This window comes from Ursus maritimus, unplaced genomic scaffold (genome assembly GCF_017311325.1).
Source record: "Ursus maritimus isolate PB19 unplaced genomic scaffold, ASM1731132v1 scaffold_10, whole genome shotgun sequence".
Taxonomy (NCBI): domain Eukaryota; kingdom Metazoa; phylum Chordata; class Mammalia; order Carnivora; family Ursidae; genus Ursus; species Ursus maritimus.
In genome coordinates, this window is record NW_024423344.1 from 828,723 (window position 1) to 851,633 (window position 22,911).

Genomic DNA, 22,911 nt, shown 5'->3' on the forward strand with positions numbered 1-22,911 from the left:
CACAGGTGATAACTCACATACCACCACTGAACACTCCAGGACCTGGGGTTCATAATCCCCTCTGAGCTTCGGAGGTCAACTAAGTGGCTTGGGTCACACAGCATGAGGTCACAGTGCAAACTCACATTTGTCTCATTACTCTGTACCACCCCAAAACACCCTGAAGTCCACACAGATGGATGTTGGACAAGTTTTGAAAGGAAGAGAAAGAGGTACCAGGGACAAACTTTTCACAATCTCCATTTTGCCCAGTTCTGAGGCTTTTTATCAGAGACAGGGCTGAGTCCCTGGTAAACGGTTCAAAAAAAAAAAAAAAAACAGATTTCTGTGACAGAGTCTCTCAGCTACTTTTCTGTGATGTTCTGAAGCCACCAACTCCCTGGGCCATTCCTCAGAGCCATGCAGAAAGCATGTTCCCCACTCAGTGCCGATGCTTCCTCTGCAGGCCAGGGCGAAGACCAGCCCCACTGGAGGCCAGCCCCTGGAGGACAGGGCCAAGCTGGGCACTCTGGAGAGACAGTTGGGTAGGAAGGACCCATTTCCTCCACAAGTCCCAGAAGTTGGAGAGTGAGGGGCAAAGCAGCACCACCCGTGTTCACACACTAACTCCCCTACCAGGAGCCCCAATTCCCACTTGAGGGCAGAGTGAGGGGAGCAGTTGTCCCATGCTGGGACAGAGCAACAGACATGGCAGAGAAGTGACCCAGCCTCCAAGAATAGTGAACATAGGTCTGATGAGAGCCAGAGCAGCCTGAAACTTTCATTTCTCCCAGGAGTGTTGAAACTGTGATGCTTTGATGTTGAAAGTAGGACTCACTAAGACTTACTGTGGGCCCAGTGCTGTGCAGGGCTCTGTCACTTTGTATAATGTTGTCACAGCAAGCTTGGGAAGCTGTGTTGTTATGATCCCATTTTATAGAAAGGAAAGTGGGAGCTTGAGAAGTTGGGAGACTCCGTATCAGAGCCGTCTACGGGCTGTGCTACTGAGGCAGCGGGGGCTCCCTGAAACTGGCAGCATTGAGAGCAAGGCCACTAGTGTCTGCATGGAGGGGAAAGGAACCCCCACTCTGCACCTTGGTAAATGGGGATGGCAGCTCTGCTCCCTGCACTCCCAGGCCCATGGGGGGATCAGGTCCACTAGGGCCTGGCAAGCATTCATTGCTTTTCTTTTGAAGCCAGTAGCCCAGGTCCTTCAGAGAGAACTAGAGTGACGAGAGCTTTTCTGTCCACAGTTCTCAGCCAGTGTCTACAGTGCCCAGCAGGATACTTCTGTCCCACTGGAACCACTCACCCCATCCCATGCCAGCCAGGCACATTTAGCCCTAATCCAGGCCAGGATGAAGCCACAGACTGCATTCCGTGCCCAGCAGGCAGGGCCTGTACCCGGGCTGGACTGACTCAGCCAGATGCCAAGTGCACACCAGGGTAAGGACCTTTGATTTCTTAATGATAGAGGTGACTGCATGGGGGCTCAGAGTCCTACCACCATTCACGAGTCAGACCCTCAGGTTCAGGTGAGGCTTCTGCAAGCATGCATCCCCCTCAGGATCCTGGGAGGGCCCCTGTTTCCAGATCAAGGCTCAGTGTCACACCAGCCTAGGGCTCCAGGACCCTCCCCAGGAGTACTGGGGCCTGAGCATGACCAGGAAGCAGCTGAGTAACTCCTGGCTTTTGCATGGGGAAAAGGAGCACAGGGAGATTACTGTGCCACAGCCACAAAGGCCAGCAGGCACAGTAGGATTTCCCTGTGACTATCCAGGCCATTGAACTCTGTCTAATGGGTGCTCCTTGGTTGTCATAGGTATGTGTGCCCTTTGGGCTCCTCCAGCCCCCATGCTCCCACCCATGCCTGCCCACCTGGGACATACAGCAGCCGCAACAACCTCTCCGACCTGTCACAGTGTGACGTCTGCCCTTCGGGATTAGCTTGTCCTAGGGGTGAGTGAAAATGGGGAAAGGCAACCTTGCTGCCTGTTGGACCCTGCCTTTGGGTGAAGAACCATCTCCACTCCAAGGCAGGAAGGTCAGGAAAATAGACGCTGACTCACAGCCATTTGTTTGCCCACAAATATCATGGTTCATCTCACCTTAGGGTGCCCAGGGATGGGACCATGAAGACCACTCTGAGTTCCCACCCTGCTGCTTCAAGAAGCCTCTGAGCCCCTGCTAGTCTAGATGTCCCCTCCCCCGGTGCCAGGCCCTAGCCCATGTCCCTGCACTTGCCAGACGTATGTAGCTGGAGGGGCTGCTGCTCCTCCAGGTCTAGTTCAGGATTGTGTTTGCAGGAACTGGGAGTCCAGACTGGCCCCCAATCCCCTGCCCAGCTGGTCATTATTGTCCTCTGGGCACCAAACAGCCGACCCAGTTCCAGTGTCCCCCAGGCACCTGGAGTAACCAGACTGGACTGACAGCAATTGAGGAGTGTGCGCCCTGTCCCAGGGGCTGGTTCTGTATCGGTGGAGCCCAACTGCCCTCAGGCACATGCAAAGCTGGGCATTACTGCCCACAAGGTGAGTGGGGCCAGGGTCTCCCCTGGCAAGGTCACAGGTGAGTGCCAGGAGAGAAAGCCATGAACCAGCCTGCACACTCCCCAAAATAAGGCTAGATTTCAGGAAAACCTTCCTGAGAGGAGGGCCAGGGCTGGTCAGCTGCTGAGGTTCCTGACTGGGAATTCGTAGTGTATCTCAGCCCAGACAAGGCTGATCCTAGGTAAGTGGCATACCTTACTCCCTGCCCCTTCCCCTGTGACCACTGTTGGGGAACTGTCTCCAGGGAGTAGGGTGAGAAGCTTCTGTGCCTTGATAATGCAGCTCTGACCTCTCTCTTTCCTCCTGAGACCCCTCTCCTTCTCTCTGAAACAGGTACAATGTGGGGCACTCAGTTCCCTTGCCCAGCAGGCACATACAGCTCTCAAGCAGGCAATGGCCAAGTGGAAGACTGTCTGCTCTGTCCCCCAGGGGCCTTCTGCCCCAGTGGTGCCCCCAAGCCCATGCTTTGCCCACGGTAAGGGAGGCTGAGGGGTATGGCTGTTCTGCAAGTTACCACATGTTTATTAAGTACAGGCTGGAGCCCAGTGCTGTCCCAGGCACCAAGGGATTTATAAAGAGGGATGAGGCCTAGCCTGCCACAGGACCTGGCAGCTTTGTTGAGACAGGGCATAGGAACAGAATAGGCAAGGGCCAGGGCTCAGGGATGCAGGGTGGAGAGTTGGAATGGGACCAACTCCCACTCCCCATGGCCCTAGATACTGAAAGGGAGACAACTCACTCTGGGCTGGAGTCATTGAGGAAGTGCCCACACCCCAGTAGAGAAGCTGCTTCAGAACAGCGCACCCCAAAGGCCAAACATTCTGGAAGCTAGTTCCAGCTGAAGTCTTAGCCGGTATCAGTTGGCCCAAGCTCTGGGGTTCTCTGTTGATTTGACTGCGTTATGAAGATGTGCCCTAATTTCTCTGGTCGAAAAACAAAACTTAAGAGGTTTTCTTATTTAAAAAAAGTAATACATGTTCTTTGTGTAAACAGTGAAAACAGCAGTAATCAAAATAAATTTCAGATCAAATACAGATTTCAATGTACAAAACAAAATTGTAAAATTAAGAGACCAATATAAATGCATATTTATAAAATCTGAGAGAATGGAAACTCTAAGCATGATGTGAAAGGCAGAAATAGTTGAGAAAAGACCACAGGGTCTGAAGGCAGTTACGTCAAACGTCTGTCCTTCAGCAACGTCGTGGACAAAGTTAAAGGCAAACAAAGCAGGGAGATGTTTTCAGTATGAATGTCAGGCCCAACATCCACCTGCTTACTACCTTATTATATAAGGGCCATTACAAATCAGCTAAAATAAGGCAGAGAAAGAGAGAGAGAGAAAGAGAGAGACATACAACAGACCACATCAACAGAAAAACATAACCAAAGTAGAGGAACACACAACTTTTTGTTTGTGTTTAAGATTTTAATTAAATCCTGGGGCGCCTGGGTGGCGCAGTCGTTAAGCGTTTGCCTTCGGCTCAAGGCGTGATCCCGGGGTCCTGGAATCGAGCCCCACATCAGGCTCCTCCCCTGGGAGCCTGCTTCTTCCTCTCCCACTCCCCCTGCTTGTGTTCCCTCTCTCACTGGCTGTCTCTATCTCTGTCGAATAAATAAATAAAATCTTAAAAAAAAAAGATTTTAATTAAATCCAGTTAGTTAACATATTGTGTAATCTTGGCTTCAAGTGTACAATATAGTGATCCAACTCTTCATACAACACCCTGTGCTCATCACTAGCGTCCTCCTTAATCCCCATCGCCTGTTTAGTCCATCCCCTCACCCACCTCCCCTCTGGTACCCATCATTTTCTTCTCTATAGTTAAGAGTCTCTTCTTGGTTTGCATCTCTCTCTTCTTTTTTCTCCTTTGCTCATTTGTTTTGTTTCTTAAATTCCACATATGAGTGAGATTGCATGGTATTTGTCTTTCTCTTACTGGCTTATTTAGCTTAACATAAGCAACATAAGCAAACATAGCTCCATTCATGTCATTGCAAATGGCAAGATTTCATTTTTTTATGGCTGAGTAATGTAAGTATTCCAAGATATATATACGGATATATATACTCCATACATATATATAAATACAGATATATGTAACAAGATGTGTGTATATATATATATATATATATATATATATCACATCTTTAACAATCAAGCATGCTTGGACTGTTCCTATAATTTGGCTATTATAGATAATGTTTATAACATCGGGGTGCATACATCCTTTTGAATCACTGTTTTTGTATCCTTTGGATAAACACCAAGTAGTGCAATTGCTGGGTCATAGGGTAGTTCTATTTTAACTCTTTGAGGAACCTCTGTGCTATTTTCCAGAGTGGCTGCACCAGTTTGCGTTCCTGCTAACAGTACAAGAGTGTTCCTTTTTCTCCACGACCCTGCCAACACCTGTTGTTTCTTGTGTTGATTTTAGCCATTCTGACAGGTGTGAGGTGGTATCTCATTGTAGTTTTGATTTGTATTTCCCTGATGATAAGTGATGTTGAGCATCTTTTCACGTGTCTGTTGGCCTCTGTACGTCTTCTTTAGAAAAATGTCTGTTCATGCCTTCTGCCCATTTTTTAATTGGATTATTTGTTTTTTTTGGGTATTGAGTTTTAAAATTTCTTTATATATTTTGGATACCATCCCTTTATCAGATATGTCATTTGCAAACTTTTAGTAGAAGCACAATTAGCCCATAAGCCTGGTTTTAAAATCTCTCTCAATATACTGCCCCATCTAGGCCACATTTAGGGCCACACCCACCACATCTTTGGTATGATCCAGAGACTTACAGCCAGGATGGGACTTGGCCCTTAAATCCTGAGGGTAAGCCTAGGGGCAGCGGAAGTCTCCTGCCTTCCACCGATGGTGACTGCAGGAAAGCTGTGGGCACCCACACTTCCCACTCTCTGCTTCTCCTCCAGGGGAACCTTCCTCCAGAGTCCAGGTGCGAGGCTGGCTGTGGCCTGTGTGCTATGCCCCGCAGGTCACCACTGTCCTGAGCCAGGCACTGCCACTCCACTGCCATGTGGTGCTGGCAGCTTCTCTGTAAGTGTTCCCAGAACCGACTCCATCCCTTAGAGGGCCCAGAAGTGGGAGGATCCTAAAGTCAGGGAGGTGGGAATGTGGCTAGGGAAAATGGCCAGTGCAGCTTCCATCCTGAGCCCTCTTCCTCCAGGCATTGACAACCTCAGAGCGCACCTCAGTTTTACTGGCATCTGCCCTGCTCTGAACGCCTCCCATGCCCTGACCTCCTCAGAAAGGAGGGCACAATCACAGAGCCTGGGGTCCCAGGCGGCAGCATTCCCAATTCAATTCAGGATGTATTCTGAGTACCTGCTATGTTCAGGCCTGGCCCAAATGTTAGAGGCGTGGAAAGAAACCAATGTTATTGTCAATCCCCCTTCCAGGGTCCAGGCCATCTCTGGTGCCAGGAATGCCCAGGAGGAAAGCTCTGCAACCAGACAAAGCTGGCTGGCCCCATAGCATGTCCACCTGGGCACTACTGCCCAGCCCGGGGCCTGCTGTCCATCCCCTGTCCCATGGTGAGAAGCTCCCCTCAGCCCTCCTGGCATCTCTTCACTTTTGCCTGCAAGGGCTCTGGAGCCATCAGCCCTGCACTGGTGGTTGGGATGGAGGACACTTCTTCACTGTGACATGGCCACATGCCCAGCTCTCTGCTTCCTGCCCCACTCGGATGAGGAGTGCTGGACCACTCCCTTTCTTGAAGCTGGTTTCTGATAGTGGTGCTAGACCAGAGGTCACAAGGGACAAAGCAACCCAGGCTTGGGGGGGGGGTGCACAGGGAGAACGAGGGAGGGGCTCAGGAGCTGGGAGACTGGGGCTCAAGCAGAGCTCCCAGCAGGGGTGGGGCTGGGGGGGGCAGCTTTGTTCTCCAGCCTCCACCTTCCAATTACCCCATCCCCTACTGCAGTCATGGCTTCCTCTCCTTAAGATACACACACCTCTTCAGATGACCTGGTGTCCTCTATTTTCTCTTCCGGCCTGCTATCAAAATCTTGCGTGAATTTACAACATTTCTCCACTGGGTGGGTGTTTTGCCATCCAACACTTTTGGTCTATCAAAAAGTAAATCTCACTCATTCTTATGAGTGTCTTGGAGGCTTGGTTCTTTAAGCAGGCCATCTCCTCCTCCCCAGCCCTGTTTGTCCAGAGGGTGGAGGGGCCCTGCTCTGCTCCCTTCCTTGCACAGTGGCCAGCCTGATCAACCCTGGAGCCCCATTCTGGCCTCCAGGCCCTTGACCTCAGTCACATCTTTCCCTCTGCCCAGGGCACTTTCCGAGAGGCCCCAGGGGCAGCCCATGTGGAAGACTGCCAGCCATGCCACCCTGGGACCTTCTGTGGCAGAGTAGGCCTGGCCAAGTCCCAGGGGCTATGCAGTCCTGGGCATCACTGTGGGCCTGGTTCCAACACCTCCTTTCCGGTGAGTACAGACCCTCCTGGGCCTCATGGAGGCAAGACTGGCCTAAGCTCAGAGGCCTGGGCCAGCGTCAGAGGACACAGCATGCACCTTTAGGGCCCACTGCCTAGTGGGGTGACAGAGTACCCCCAGGAAGATGGGATGAAACCACTGCAGAAACAGAGCTAGAAGAACCACAACCATTAAATATAGCCAAGAAAGTGAGATGGACCAAAGTATCTAATGTCAGATTCCAGCTTCCACCTAAAAAGTCACCAAATACAGATACACTAGGAAAAGGCACAGCAGGCCTGATAATTAAGACACAGGAAGCAAAGCCTTTTCTGTAAAATATGCATCTATTAATCATCAAAAGTAATCACAACCGCCAAAGCCCTAAGAAGGCACTGCTAAGGGATAGAGTCTATTGCCAGTGGGCTGTGCCCAGGCTGCTGGACAACGATTGCACAACATTAACGAGAGTTAATGTTCATAATCTTTGATCCAATAGCTTCCACGTGGGAAAGAACATGAAAGGAAAAAATATCATTTATTTAAAGATGCTAAAGATGTGTCAAACACCACACATTTTAATAGCAAAAACAAAACACAAAACAACACAAAGGAAATGTCTAGGCACAGACATGGCCTATCAGCCCAATGGGATACTAGGTAACTATCAATAACGACAAGTACAGATACTGTTGAATCATAGATGACTGAAAGATGATAGTGAGAGAGAGAAGACAGACAAAGTAAAGCTGTGTAACAGCACTTTCAGCCAATAGGCAGAGAAGTGGGATTATTCAGGCTATTATTATTAAAGTTTGTTTCATTTTCCTGAAAGCACTTCCTGGAGGGAGGTGTAAGTTCAGGTTGACGTGCACAAGTAAGCCAGAGCGGCTGGCTGAGCAAGGCAGGCTTCCTCAGAGAGGGGTTCAGAAGGACTAGGAGGGAGCCCAATGGAGAGGACCCCCTTGTTCTCAACTTTTAAACCTCAACAGGACCTTCTTCCTCCAGGAGGGACTCCCCTTTGGTGACCTTTGCCCTGTTGGCCATTTCTGCCCCGCTGGTACCAAGGATGCCAGGCAGAGGCCCTGCCCAGTTGGCACCTGGAATGCAGAGAGAGGGGCACGGGACATGAGCTGGTGCCTGCCCTGCCCACCTGGGCTTTTCTGTGCTGCAGCAGGCCAGGCTGCCCCCAAGGGCCCATGTGCACCAGGTGAGGACACCCGTATCTCCCCCGATGGCCTGGCAGGAAGAGCACCAAGCAGAGGGTTGTCAGGCCTGCCTCCTGGGCTCTGGCCTTGGGACCCTCAGCTCCTGAGGCAGAGACATGTTAGAGAGAGCCTAGGGGAAGTATGCCCAGGTCAGTGAAGCTGGGCTTGGCCAAAATAGGAGGGAGGCAGGCTGGAAGCTGCTGGGTGGGGCTTCTAAATGTGGTGGGAATGCACAAGTCTTTTGGATTGTCCCAGCCCCTGAGGCCTAGATGACGGGGAAGGAGAAGGAAAAGAAGGGTCATGTCCAAGGGAGGGCAGCAGTATTCCAGAGGCTAAGGAAGAGATTCTTGCCTGCTTAGCCAAGGAAGGCCCAGAGACAGTGTTTAGGAAGGCCCATTACCTCATCTGTGATTGAGATAAAACTTTGACCTCCCCCCAAGGGCCTCCAGGTTGGGGGGTTCCATGTACAACAAAATATCCATGGGCGCCTTGGAGAGTAAAGTTTAGGCCCAGATAGATGAGAGGCAGACACTCTGCTCTGCCATCCTGCCGCCTTCCTCAGCCTCCCTTTGACTAAATGATGGACATGTATTTAAAGATGCGCATTCAAAGGGACCTAAATTAATATCTCATCAGGGACATCCACAGAGCCTGTTCCCTTCAAAGCCGTTATTAGTGTGGCGGGACCCTCATAGATGGGAAGGCAAGAAGCTGCACTCCAGCACCAAAAAACAGACCAGCCTGTGTGCTTTCTCTGCTTCCAGGATATTATTGTCCAGGAGGGGCATGGAACCCGAGACCTCTCAGTGGCCCATGGGGAGACCTTGGCCCTGTGGGCCACATCTGCCCTGAAGGTTCGCTGGTGGCCACACCCCAGCCAGATGGGCAGCAGGGCAATGGATCAGGTACTTGGGCTGGCTCGGATGGCAGACCGGAGTTGCTATGGAAACCGTCTACAGCACAAGGTGGGCAGGGCCACAAGATGACACAGCTGCTTTACTTTCTAGACCAAGAGAGCCACCAGGAGAGGACCTGCTCCCCCAGTCATTACTGCCCCCAAGGCATTGGCCATTTCCCCTTGCCCTGCCCCCAGGGTGTGCCCAGTCCATGGCAGGGTCGAAGCCCGGCCCAGGGCTGCTGGCCATGTTTTGCAGGTGAGAAGACAGACAGACAGGGACAGCTGGGGTCTCTCCGGGAGACAGGTAAAAGCTCTGTTTTGGGACCTGAGGAGCAACAGGTCACTGGAAACCTGTCCCTGCTAGCCTACAATACAGGAGGCCCTATGAACGGTGGTCGAGGACAGGGCCTTTGGGTTAGGCAGAAGCCCAGTGCACCACTCCTTGCTGTGGGAAATGACTTCACTCAGTTTCTTCATGTGCCCGATAGGAATACAGAGTAAAGACATTTGTAATATTGAGATAAAAATTAAGTAAGACAGAGCATGGGAAGGACAGTAATTAATGCTTACCTTGCCTGAGGCTCTAAGAAGTGGCCACAACACAGGAGAGCAGGTTCTGCGGAGGAGACAAGGGGCTTGGCCTGGACCTGGGTAAGCGAGGACATACACTTGGTAACACTCTTGTCATTGGCACAGAAGTGACAGGATGGGACTGGGCTTCCTGCAGGGCAGGCTGAGCAGGGGCTCCATTTGGCACCCTCTTCAAAGGGTGGGAGTATTGCAGGCCCGACCTTGGCCGTGCCTGACTTCCCGGGGCAGTGTCAGGAGACCTTCTGGGGGGTGAGTTAAGTGTGGGGCTAAATAAGGGCAACCATCAGATCACAAGTCATGGAAACTCTGGGCTGGAGGAGCCTCTGGAACAGGACTTCCCTCCATGTCCTTCTTCCAATAACGAGATTGGGCCTGACCGGTGGAGTGACCCAACCAAGGCCTGCTGAGGTCTTGTGTCTCCCAAGGCCCTGCCATCATGATCTCGGTGTCACCAGTGTGGGTTCTCCATGGCCAGGGCAGCACTCCAGGACTGTGCTGTGGGATGAGCACCAGCCCAGCAGTCCCTGCTGGGCGGCACCTCTACCTCACGTGTGGGTCCAGGGGTGCACCAGAGATGAGATCATGGGGTCCAGAGGCTAACAGAACCGTTCCCCAACCCCAGCCCTCCCTTATCCCAAGAAGGCCCATCAAAGTGCAGCTGCTATTCATCCTCCCCTTGTTACACCAGCATCCTTAGGAGACAATTCTCATGCAAGCTGTAAGAACACAGATTTTTAAAACTCTTGTTATGTTGCCTTCCTCCCCACCTGACGCTACCTGTTTCAGAACTACAACATGTAGCCGTGCCGCACTCCATGTTTCCCACGTGCACACACACACGGACAAATGCGTACACACACATGGTTCCACAGGCAAATCCGCCAGCTTGGGGGCAGTTACAAAACTGGGATCACACACTAATTTCTTTGCTCTTCTCCTAACTATACAAGGGCCCTCTTCTTCAGGAGTTTATCATCAGCATTTCGTGTGCTCTGTGAGCTAACCATAAGGGCACATAATGGTGCAAATAGAAATGACAAACTTGGCCAAGATGGGAACAGGTTTCCAAAACAAATGTCTCAGAGGCCTGCATTCAATGGCCCAGGCTCTCCTTCTCAAGCCGGGTGTGAAGCCCCCACTTCTCCCATTCTGTCCCGTGCCCACCTTTTTCCAGGATAGGCCAAATGCTGGCACCCCTGTACTTTCTCCCCAACTTTGGGGTCTGCCTAAATAACTTCTGATTAATTTAGAAGGGGTCACATCTCAGGGACTCCACCCACTGTCCCAGCAGGGAGCCAGGACTGGGCAGGACCCTGGACTTGAGCTGCCTGGGCAGTCGAGGGTGATGCCACTCCAGCTTTTAATCTCTGTTGCTTTATTTCAGGAAATGTCCTCTTCAGAAGGTGGGCAAGGTGGGATTGCTGAGTGATTGGCTTTGGGCTGGGGAGGGATTGCTTTGTGATCTCACCTGCTTCTGACTTTGGGCAGGAGCCGACGTCACCCACCCAGACAGACACATCCATGCCATGGCAGGGGGCCCCTGCCCTCCAGGCTACTTCTGTCCAGTGGGCACAGCAGTGCCTCTGCCCTGCCCTGTGGGCACCTTCTCAGATCGGTGAGTGCCACTGCCTCCAGGCCCATAAGGGTGAGCCCAGAGATGTCTTCCTTCTACGCTGACCATCTCACTAGCAGCATCCCTCTGCCACAGAGGAACATAAGGCCTTACAGAGCAGGACTTCCGCCTGGCCTGTGACCAGTAGAGGAAGGAGAGAGAGGTTGCTGGACGGAATGAGGGCAGGTGACATACGCTGCTGGTAGCTTGAGAACACTCATGCCCAAGAAAGCAAGGCCGTTAAGAATCCTGTGCATCTGCCTGAGTCTCATTTGAGAGTAGAGTCTCACCTCCTCATCTTTAGGAACCTCCCAGTCCCCAAGAGAAAGTACGCAGAGCAAGGGGACAGCTTGGAGCCAATGGCTGAAGGGCTGTTTGATGTTCTGCCTATTGCTGCCAGACCAAAGGGTCTGTAGCCCTGAACAGCCTGATTTGGAATAGGGATTAAGATGGAAAAGGATAGGGGCGCCTGGGTGGCTCAGTTGGTTAAGCATCTGCCTTCAGCTCTTGTAATGATCCTGGGATTCCAGGATTGAGCCCCTTGGGCTCCCTTCTCAGCGGGGAGTCTTATTCTCTCTCCCTCTGCCCCTCCCCCTGATTGTGCTATCTCGCTTGCTCTCTCTCAAATAAATAAAATCTTAAGAAAAAAAAAAGATGGAAAAGGACAACTATACCAAGGTGCCTATCTTGGAGAGTGGCAGGAAGAGAAAGAGGGACCTGTCACACTGTCCTTCAGGCATCTGTCAGAATGATGCCGTGGATGCCTTGCAAGTAGGAAGAATCCCAGGGAACCCAAAAGAGGAGATGAAAAGGCAACCCCAGAAATGCATGTCCCTTGCCAGAATGTGGCTGCTCCACCCTTAAAGCCTCCTGGTCCCACTAATGCCCATGTTTCTCTCTGTCTTCCCAGGATGTTTCTCTCCATGGCATCGGAGTGCTTGTCCTGCCCCTCTGGCCAGTTCTGTGGTGCATCTGGCCTCACTGCTCCCTCTGGACCCTGTTCCCCTGGCTACTTCTGTCTGGAAGGAGTCTCGTCCCCAATCCCAGCAGGTACGGGGTCTCTCAGGATAGGCATGGGTCCTGCACTGGCTCGATATCCAGACGTCCTGGCACATTGATTATGGGAGGTGACTAGTCATGGGGCAGTTTAAGGACAGAGGGGAAGGGTGTGAGCAAGTGGGGTCTGGAATTGATCCTCGGCCAGAGTGTTTCGAGGTCTGACCGCTATTCCTAGACTTGCTGGCTTCCTGTCCTTGTGCCTGCAGCAGCTTTTCCCACAGTTGGCTCACTGTCTCTGGACTGTGGTCATTGGGGTCTTGTCACATCTGTGTCTCCAAGCCCACCTCAGCCCCACTCCTGAATCAGAGCCCCACTGACCCAAAGATGGAAATGTTATAGATTTTCAGGAATGTGAGCAGGGGAAACCTGGGGGCTTCCAGAGACTAGCCAGCAGGTTCCAGAATGGTGCCCTGTGGTGCACCAAGAAGTGAGCTGAGTGTGGACCTCATCTCTCATGGGGTGGAGACAGCACCTTGTGGGGAGGTATAGTGCAAGGTGAGCTCACAGGGAAGACTCTCTCCACTCACGTTCTCAGAGGATGCTCTTTCTTCCTTGGGAGCATCTGAAGGGGGAGGGAGGACCATACACACACAGCACTGAGCTGCAGCTTTGGTGAGGGCCATCGAACCTGGGCCAGGGCCCTTAAAATCCCTCTTCTCAAGCACTTCCATCTGTCCAAAAAACATCTGAGGCAAAAATCCAGCTCCCACATGGAAGGTTAGGTTCTGGGGAGCTGGGTGAGCAATAAGAGAGCAGGGACATGGTGGGGGTTATAGGAGGCACAGGAGACTCCTCAGCCAGGATAATTCGCCAAAAAGAGAACCAGCCATCCTGGTTCATTACAACTACACATGAAAGCAATGTTTTCTAAATCCATCTTATTAAAAAAATTAACAATCACATTGTGTGTCCTCAAAAGAACACAAACGGGAATGTAAAAAAATGGGCTTTGAGTCGGGCAAAGCACAGAGAGATGTTGGTCACACACATCAATCACCATCCCAGGATTCCATCCCCAATAAAACTGAGTCATTATTACTGACCACCTACGAAAGAGGGATTTTCTGAGGCTCAAATAATATAACACATGCATTAAGCACATGCTCTTTGATCTGGAAGGTGCTATACAAATGTTAGCTATCAGCAGTCTTTCTTTCTAAAACCTTTGAATCTCTGCCCCAAACCCAAGTCCACATTTGGTCACTGCACCAGTGGCCCAGGCTCCAGTATGCTCAGTAGTGACTGGGCCTGCACTCTTCACTCAGCTTCCTTCCTTTCCTCAGGCCATTCAGAGCACGGGGGGCCCTGTCCCCGAGGCCACTTCTGCCCCAGTGGAACCAGCCACCCCCAGCCTTGCCCTGCTGGCTCCTACAGCAACCTGACTGGCCAAACATCCTGCTTCCCCTGTCCTGCTGGCTACTACTGCCCTGAGAACATCACCACCTACAGCGGGCACCCCTGCCCCGCCGGCTTCTACTGCCCCAGGGGTGAGTGCCTGGGCCACAGCTCCCAGAGGCAAGGCTGAATAGCAGGGCCTGGTACAGGTGGCTGGGGGTGGGGTGGGGCTTGGCGCTTGCTGCTCTGTAAACTGCAGCAGCAACTAAGGATCACGCGGATGTTCTCTGCTTCTGAGACATTCCCACCACCTGTCCCTTCACAGAGGCTGAGCCCAAAGCAGCTGGCAGCTCTTTCATGTCTTTAGCTTTACCTTTAAAATTATGAGAGTTTTACTTTCTGTTCCATAACATAATCTATTAGCTAAAAAATAAAGATTTAAAGTTGCTTTAACAACATTTCAAATTTTGGGCCACATGCTTTTCAATAGAGTTGACCATCAGGAAGATGAGTCCAGCATATTCTATGGCTTTGTGGACCCTGGGGCTGGGAACACACAGCCTAGGAAGCCGAATGTAACCAGTTGGTGAGAGAGGGGCTCCTGTGGCTCAGGCCAGAAGTTGGCCACAACAGGTCTTGCCCAAGAGCTCCAGGAGCAGCAAGTAGCAGGGCCTCCCTCCCCAGTCTTGGGCCCAGCTGGACTCATTCCTCTGAACTTTGTTTTTTTAGGCACCAAATACGCCACCCAGTTCCCCTGCCCTCGGGGCTACTACAACCCAGACCCACTGACCCAGAGCCTGGATAGCTGCCTGCCTTGTCCCCCAGGCCACTACTGTGGGCGGGAGAATCTGACCCAGGCCTCTGGGCCCTGTGATGCAGGTGCGTTTCCCAAAGCACCCTAAGAAGCTCCCACCTATCCCTGTGCTTCCTACTTCTGTCCCTGGGCCTGGATTGACCCGGACCATTTCCTGGAACAGCTACTGGTAGGGGTAGGCCTGCAGTCTGGGTGAACGCAGCCTTTGAATCCTCCCCACCCCTGCCCGGACCCCTGCCCGGTCACTACCAACCCTCTTCCCCCACTGCCTAACTTTCTGTGCTGGTCTCCACCACAGGCTGGTTCTGCGTGTTGGCAGCCTGGACTGCCCGCCCCTTTGACCTAGACAATTACACCACCACCAATTGCCTGTGCCCAGCCACGGCTACAGGGGGGATGTGCCCCGCTGGATCCTTCTGCCCCGAGGGCAGCCCAGAGCCTATACCCTGCCCCCCAGGCTCTTTCTGCGCCACGGCAGGTAAGGACCCAGGAGCCTTCTCTGGCCACTGTGCAGTGACCCAGGCATGGAATGGCGAGAGACCTGGTGGGAACCCCAGCCTTCTCACCAGTGTGTGAATGCAGGCATGAACCACTATTCCCTCTGTAAACTGAGAGCTGATGTCTGCACCTGCCTCATGGGATGATGCTCTTGGCATGCTTACAGGCCAGCCTGTGCTAACATAAACCTGCTGCCACCGTGTTTGAGTGAAGACAGGTGGGTCATCACAGAATAGCATTGGGAGGGCAGGTCTCTCTGCAGAGGGAGGGGCTCAGTGGCCCCTCTCATGTCCTCTCACTGATCCCCATGTCTGAGTAACTTCCTGAGCACCTACTATGACCAGATGCTATCGGTCACTGGGGACTCAGATGTGAATTAGACTCTTCCTGTCCCAGCTCTCAACCACCCTCAGATGGTAAAGCGCAGTGAGGCCAAGACCCCAGCCTATGCTCGGATCTCAGCTCTGCTACTGCGGGTAACGCCTCAGGCCCTCTGTGAGATGAGAGTGGCACCTGTATCACAAGGTTGGGCAGAGGAGAGAAGGAGATGAAGCACTCCACATAGGCTCAGCCATTGGTGTGACTCAGTCCTCTGGGGCCTGACACTGCACAAGGACCCCCGTCTATCTGCATAACGAGTCTACTCAGCCCCAGCCCCGTACCCCCTCTCACTTCCAGGACTGTCCACTCCCAGTGGGCCCTGCCAGGCTGGCTATTTCTGTGCTGAAGGAGCAGTGTCCCCAGCTCCAAAGGATGGGCTGACAGGGGCCCCCTGCCCCCCAGGAACCTTCTGCCGTGAGTGTCTCCAGGGGCCCCACTCTCAGCCTGATGCACCCTCCTGCCCAGGGGGCTGCTAACAGATCCTATTCCTCAGTTTTTGTCTGGATGCTGGGACACTTGGGAAGGGGCCAAAGGGAAAAGGGGTGCCATAGACAGTCCAGCCCAAGGCCAAGGAGTGTTGCAGAGGGGCATGGTTAAAATACACTTGGGGTGTTTGCTATGGTTTGAGTTGTTTGGTATGGACAGCTGAGAACTGATGGCAGTGGCCTTGTCACACCAGGAGTCTCATTAGTTGTCAGTGGCATGAGCCCTGATGATGCTCTTCCAACTACAGGTGAAGGGCTGGGGTCTCTCTGTGTGTTGCAGAGGGGCGAGGGAGCCGGGCTTCAGGGACGTTAGCAGAGGTGGATCTTACAGTCAACACCATGACGGGCTCCGCCCCATCTCTGAGGCTGGGCTCACACCTACTGCCCTTGAGAATCCTACCCCCTGGACCTGTGGCCTCCCCTCAACCAGGCCATGCTGCCTCCCTGTGTCCTCAGCTGCGGCATCCCACAGGCCAACACCATGTCCTGCTGGCACCTTCTCCAGCCTCCCAGAGCAGACCATGCCCTCTGCGTGCCAGGTCTGCCCACGAAGCTTCTACTGCAAGGAGGCTGGTCTCCAGGCCCCAAGTGGGCAGTGCCCAGCAGGTGAGAGGCAGCAAGATTTTGAGGTGCAGGCAAAGGGACAAGGCCAGGAGTGAGAGCTCACAAAGGCAGCTATCTGGGTCCGGGGCTCCATGGCACAGCCCTTGAGGGCCCTTGTGGCAGGAGACCTGCTATGACTAAATGCCTTCAGGGAGGGGATAGTGTTCCTGAGTGTCCCTCACTCCTGGCCAGGTTATTACTGCGACCCTAGCGCTGGGCCCATCCAGGACTTCAGCCTGTATCCTTGTCCTCAAGGCTATTACTGCCCCCTGGGCACAGCCGTGGCCACACTCCACAAGTGCCCAGTGGGTACTTATGGCCCTCGGAGGGGACTGAGGAGCATGACTGAATGCCAGCTGTGTCCCGCTGGGAAATTCTGTGCACTGGCAGGGCTCACGGCACCAACAGGTATGTCCTGGAGGGCAGAAAAGGACTCAGGCAGTGGGTGGGCCTGACTGGTGGGTCCCAGAGCAGGCTGAGAAGGAGATGCTTTGGGGAGAAGCTACATGAACCTGGATCGCTGGTAAAAATGGGGCCCAAGCAGCAGGGTTTATTGGGCAAAGATTCCCACTGCTTCCCCAAGAGCTCTTACATCAGAAACACTGTATCTCCCACCCCACCCCAGAAAGTCAGGAGGTGTGGGGTTGGGCCTCGGTGTCTAGTTTTAAAAAGCTTTCCAGGTGATATGATATCACCAAGAATTGGGAGTCCCTTCATCACAGAACTCTCGTCTCAAAGTAGAGCCACACCCCAGCTGCCCAATGTCAGCACGGAGGCCCCACGAACACTGTGTTCAGGGGTTCTTGTAAAGGGTCTTTAGCATCTCTGCCACTAGCCCCCCCAGCTGACTTGGGTACAGGGAAGAAGGAGGGTGTCACTTTCTTGGGTGTTAGGTGGCATCCCTGTGAAATGGCTGGAATTATTTTGATCCATAAGGAAAATCCAGGCCTGGCAGTTGGCAGTCTCTAAGGGCAAATCTCAGACTGGCCCAGACCCCACAGCCACTTTGACCCGGAAACCTGGTACTGACTAAACCTGGAGGAGATTCTGGATTCTGCTCGTCAGAGGGCCCGGGCTGCTCGGGCTGGTTTTGTGTCAGGAACTCCTGAAGTCTGTGGCCATGGTGGGGGAGGGTATGGGGACAGCATGAGCAGCCCTGTGCCTTGTGCTGTGTTGTCCAGCAAGGGGTGCAGTGGGAAAGGCTGACAAAGTGTCCTTTCTTCTAGGAGACTGTGCTGCCGGGCACTGGTGCAAGGGAGGAGCCACCAGCAAGGACCCCACCGATGGGGCACGGGGCCTCCTCTGTCCTGCTGGGCACTACTGCCTCGAGGGTACCTCACTATCTCTGGGGCCACTCCAACCATGACAGGGCAGAAGGAGGCTAAGTCCCTTCCAGCCGCTACTGTTGAAGGCGGGTCTCTACAGGTTTTAAGCCCTTCTCCCAGCACATGAGCCATAGCCCTAAATGGAGGGCAATGCTAAGCTATGCAGGGCCAAGCACAGGACCCTTCTCCCCAACATGCCCTCCCCACTCTGCTCAACAGTCCTCACCCTTCCCCTCCTCAGAACCCTTTCCCAACCTGGACCTCAGGAAACCTCACTTGAGCAATTGACCTTCCTCCTTTGCCCTGAGGATGCTTCCAGGGCCTGGTTATTTCTCCTCCACCTGGGTACTCCCTTGCAGAATGGGAAGTGTCTTCCTTTCATTCAGTGAAGTTGACTCAAGGACTCCAAAACTGAATTGGTCCCTACCCTCTGGAAGCTGAGAGGGGGAAGCACTTCCATACTGGTCTGTCCAGAGGGAAAAATCCAATGGATCGGAGTCTAACTCAGTCCAGTGTCTCCCCCCGGGGCTTCTTCCCTCTCTTGCTTTGACTTCCACAGGAGCTCCTGTCCCCACCCAATGCCCACCTGGCACCTGGTCTGAGGAAGGGAACAAAACCCCAGAAGGATGTCAAGCTTGCTCTGGAGGGAGACCCTGCTCTGGCGGCCACCTGCCAATCTGGCCAGCACCTTGCTACCCAGGGTAGGCAACATACCCACATGGAGCTGAGGGAACAGTGTCCACAGAGTGAGGATTTGGTTCCGCTCCAGGATCCACACTCAGCCAGAAAATAAGAAGAAGAAATCCCTATAGTCAGGAAGGTGCCACCCTCACTGGCCTGTGGGGCCTGAGGGCCACTTGCAGACATGTAGAGGTTAAGTCATGCCAGGATTCAAGAAAGAATAGGCTAGGAACAGCTCCCAGACCCATGCTTAAAGTCCATCCACTGCCTGTGGCTGCGTGCTCCTCAGTGACTCCCCTTGACTGAGGCCCTTTTGTTTGGCCCACATTTTCCAGCGTTTCCTGCACTGGAGGAACTGTCCCTACCACCACCATGGAGGGACTGTCTGGGAGATCCTGTCCCCCTGGGCACTTCTGTCCTCTGGAAATGGCTGACCCCACTCCGTGTCCTCCTGGCTCCTATGACTCTGGCACCCACACAACAAAATGTGACATCTGTCCCAGTGGCCACTACTGTGTTCCAGGGCTGAGGCCGCAGCTGTGTCCAAGAGGTTAGTGTCCTGCCAGTAGCCTGGCTGACTAAGCAAAGGGTCCAAAGCAACAGAGCAGTTAACATGCGTGTTATCTTCCCCAACTTTCCTCAAAGGCCTGGGCTATATAGTCTGATTGTAAGGTGGTAACTTCTGGATTTACAGAGCATTTCTACTTCCTAGGCAGGAGCCCCACAGCAGAGACGCCAGGCCTCCATGCTGTACTCTAGCCAGCGCCCAGAGCCTACCCTCTGCCACCTTCCTCCCCATCCCCTGCTTCCTCAGGCTCTAATCTCGGCCCTGATCCCTTCACAGGTTTCTACTGCCCTGAAGGGACAGGGCTTGACTGGCAGCCTTGCCCCCCAGGCACCTACGGCCCTGTGCTGGGACTGAGTAGCCTGCCAGGATGTCAAGCCTGTGACAGGGGCCGGTTCTGCCCCAGGGCCAATGCTACAGAGGCCGGGGGACAGTGCTGGGAAGGCTTCTTCTGCTCCAGAGGGTCCACCCGGCCCAACCCAGAGGAGGGCACTGAAGGTACCAGGCACTCCCTGTGGGACACCGATCCCCTGCTCCATTTCCTAAGCCCCCCACCTGGGAGGTAGGGGACAGATTCAGAGCCCTGCCTCTACTCTGTCAACCAGAGAGACTGATGAGTCTATTCTGTCCAGGAGAACTAGGGTACCTGACCTGTGCTGTGTTCCTGAGCTCTCATTCATGGGAGAGCAGGACCCTGGTGCCCAGCATGAACAATGCTTTGGCATTTGTCTCCACTATCTACTATCCCTCCTGGGAAGGATACCCCAATTACTCCTGTACCGCACACAGGCCAGGCTGAGGGCAAACACCAAGGAAGGCCCGAGGAAGCTCACCTTAGGGGTCATTGAGAAGTACTCGTCAGCTGAGCATTTGAGTCACCTGGCACATACTGATATGGGGTAGTGGGAGGGCAGGCCATCAGATCCGAGGACTGAGGGTGGCGCCCAGCCAAGGTAGGGTCAATATGTTAACCCTTCCAAGTGGTTCTCATTGTATAGCTGAGGGATCATTCCAGTGGTTTTAATGTTCAGGGGCTCAAGTCCTCTCTGAAATCCAGGGACCACAGGGCAAAATCCCATGATCCAGTACAATCCCTGTCTCTGTCAGAAGGGAAACTGAGGCTCGGGAAGACAGTGTGCTTTGCCTAAGGGCACATAGTCAGTAGCCAATTTGAGTGCCCAGGCCCACTGACCCCAGTCCAGCTTTCTGCCGCTCTGCAGCTGCCCTCGGGCCCTGAGGGTCACACATGCTCAGGGCGGCCTGAACACAGGTGAGGATGCTGACTGAAGCACAGCTCATCCCTCCAGCTCCTGACCTGCCCGCTGCAATAGCCCTGTCTACCCAGCAACAGCTCAGAACTGGCTGGTCCCCATCCTCAGTCACCAAGCAGCCTTGGTGGCAGGCGTCTTGGAACAGGGTCCATGTGGGTCGAGGGAGAAGGAGAGAAGACACAGCCAGGCACCTCCAGAAACTAGGAAAAATGTCAAAATACCAGCCAACATGGGAAGGTCTCCAAAGGTCTCTATAGCAAGAGCTGGGATGGTGACAGAAACCCTGCCTCAGTCTCAAACGCTATCTGTCCATCCCTGGACCCCAGGGCTTGAGCCTTCCAGAGAGACCCTGCCTCCCTCAGAAGCCCTGCCTCCCTCAGGAGTCCCTTCCAGATGCCACCAGCCCATGTCAGGAACAGCTTCCCCCGATCTCTTCCCTTCTGTAGCAGCAGCACAGGGCTGTGGTGGAGTAACCAGGTGTGGAGGGTGTGACCTGCAGGAGAGACCCGCAGCCCAATTCCAGGGCCCAGAGCCTGTCCCAGCGAGGCAGAGGGAGTTGTTTGGAATCCCCACTCCTCACCACATGCTTCCCAGGGGCCAGGCTAACTTGTTCCTTGGTTCCAGAGGAGGCTGGCCCGTGTCCTCAGGGACACTACTGCCCCAGGGGTTCAGCAGTGCCCCAGCCCTGCCCACCTGGCACCTTCAGTGCACGCATCAAGCTCAGCTCAGAGGTAGGGAGACCTCAGCCCAGGAGGAGGCTGGGTGTGGGAAGGGCCCTGTTGGGATCTAGCCAGTCCATACTGCCCTTGAGGTCAAATGGGGATTGGAGAACAGAGCCACTTGGCTAGTTTCTTCTTCCTTGGGGACTGTAGTCACTTTCCCAGGGGGGGTCTTCCCTGGCCCTCCTTAGCACATATCATAGCCTACCATAGCATTTTACTTACTGGCCTTCTTTATTTTCTGTATTCCCCCACTAAAATATAAGCACCACAAAGCTAGGGAGTTTTGTCTTTTGCTCACTTCTCTGTCAGAATAGTGCCTGACACACAGCAGGCTCCCAGCATGTAGCTGTCAGCTGCGTGTATGGCTGTACAAGCTGACTTTGGAAACTCAGAGGGTGCAGCCCCCCCCCCCACCATGTGGCAGGTGCATGTTGGGGATTGCAGGGAGCAGAAGGAGGGTGCCCCGTGAGGGTGGGCTGGAGGGAGGTTGGAAAGGGAGGGAGGGGCCAGCTATACAGCACCTTGTGCTCACCTTGGGGACTGCTACCTGAGTGAGATAGAGGCCAAAGTAGGGTTTGAGCAGAAGAGTGACATGAGGCATTACTTTATAATATATATTAATATATAATTTATAAAGGGCCACCAGAGGATGCACAAAATTCTATTTAAATTTCCAGGTTCTGAAAGCAACTTTAATATCTGGTTCTATTCACAAGCACCTCCAAGTCATGATTTGAGCTTCATTGTTGAGAGGCCCTCCTGCTGTTAGAAGAATATTCCTGGCTTGTTAAAATCCCCAGAAACCCCAGCGCTCTGGAGTGCTTGGTCCTCCACACTCAAACGAGCAGAAAAGGCTTCCCTGGAGGTAGATCAGAAGGATAGGCTTCCCCTGGTGTGATTGGTTAAACTACAAAAGGACATGAAGGTAAAGAGAAAAAAAGCAAGCAAGCAGAACACCCTGCTGACAGAATAGTTTGGAGCATTAAGGCTTTGTGCCCCACCTGGAGAAGGTGCAAGCTGAGGGGAGCGAGTGCCCGGCAGGGGTGCTGTGGATGGAGGAAGGTGAGACAGGACAAGATGTTCTCGGACATGAGGCCCCTTTTGGGCCTCCTGGTGTGGTCCCTGCCTCCCTGCCTTGGACAGAGCTGGGGGCTGGCATCTTAATGGGGGCATCTCCTGCAGGCTGCCTGCTCCCTGTGCCCACCTGGCCACTACTGTGGCTCTGCGGGTCTCACCAGCCCTTCTGGGCTCTGCAGCACAGGCTTCTTCTGCCGCCGCGGGGCCCTTGTTCCCAACGGCTCCCTGGGAGATGGGACCAGTGGCCCTTGCCCTGCAGGTACCTTGGGGGGCTGGCCTGAGGAGGAGCCTGGGGAGCTGGGAGGGAGCAAGCTCCAAGGCCGCCCTCAGACAGGGGCCAAGTGTCCCCGGGACCCCATAGGAGCTGGGTTTAGGATGGGAACACTCTGAAAGCCAAGAAGGCCCTGACTTGTCGGATCTGCTTCCCTTATAGGGCACTTTTGCCCCCCAGGCACTGTTACCCCCAGGCCATGCCCAGCAGGCACCTACAACAGCCTGGTCGCCCAGGGCCACTGCGAGTCTTGTCCTGAAGGGTGAGTGCTGAGAGGCCATCCTGGGAGCATATGTGTCCAGCTGGGCAGGGTGTGCATTCCTGCTACAGGAAGTGGCTGGACCAGAGGCTTGCTAAGACCCCTTTCAACCTGAGTTTTCTGTGACTTTAAAAAATGTCTCTGAAGAACTGCCACACCATCCAGCAACTTTCTTAGGCCTCTTGACGTCTCTATTGGGTATAGCTGAGTCATTCCTAATTTCAAACCTAGGCCTCTTTTGCTCTAATTTAAGCCATTTAAGTCCTGTCCGCCCCTCCCCCCCCCC

The 22,911-nt window shown here is 53.5% G+C and overlaps 1 protein-coding gene across 1 annotated transcript; it reads left to right on the top strand.

Annotated features, from left to right (window-relative positions):
- The first annotated feature begins 10,821 nt into the window (after positions 1–10,821).
- On the top strand, positions 10,822–14,000 carry LOC121100180 (signal peptide, CUB and EGF-like domain-containing protein 1). The gene is made up of 3 exons (XM_040620407.1): positions 10,822–11,282; positions 12,190–12,329; positions 13,622–14,000. The coding sequence occupies exons 1-3, from the start codon at positions 11,194–11,196 to the stop codon at positions 13,861–13,863; spliced, it is 471 nt and encodes a 156-aa protein (XP_040476341.1). The 5' UTR covers positions 10,822–11,193; the 3' UTR covers positions 13,864–14,000.
- Positions 14,001–22,911: the final 8,911 nt, after the last annotated feature.

Bases quoted from the DNA above. Each gene is read 5' to 3' on its own strand.
- LOC121100180 (XM_040620407.1), top strand. From the start codon at position 11,194: ATGGCAGGGGGCCCCTGCCCTCCAGGCTACTTCTGTCCAGTGGGCACA. The intron at 11,283-12,189 runs GTGAGTGCCACT...CTGTCTTCCCAG, and splicing joins GTGGGCACCTTCTCAGATCG to GATGTTTCTCTCCATGGCAT. The intron at 12,330-13,621 runs GTACGGGGTCTC...TCCTTTCCTCAG, and splicing joins CTCGTCCCCAATCCCAGCAG to GCCATTCAGAGCACGGGGGG.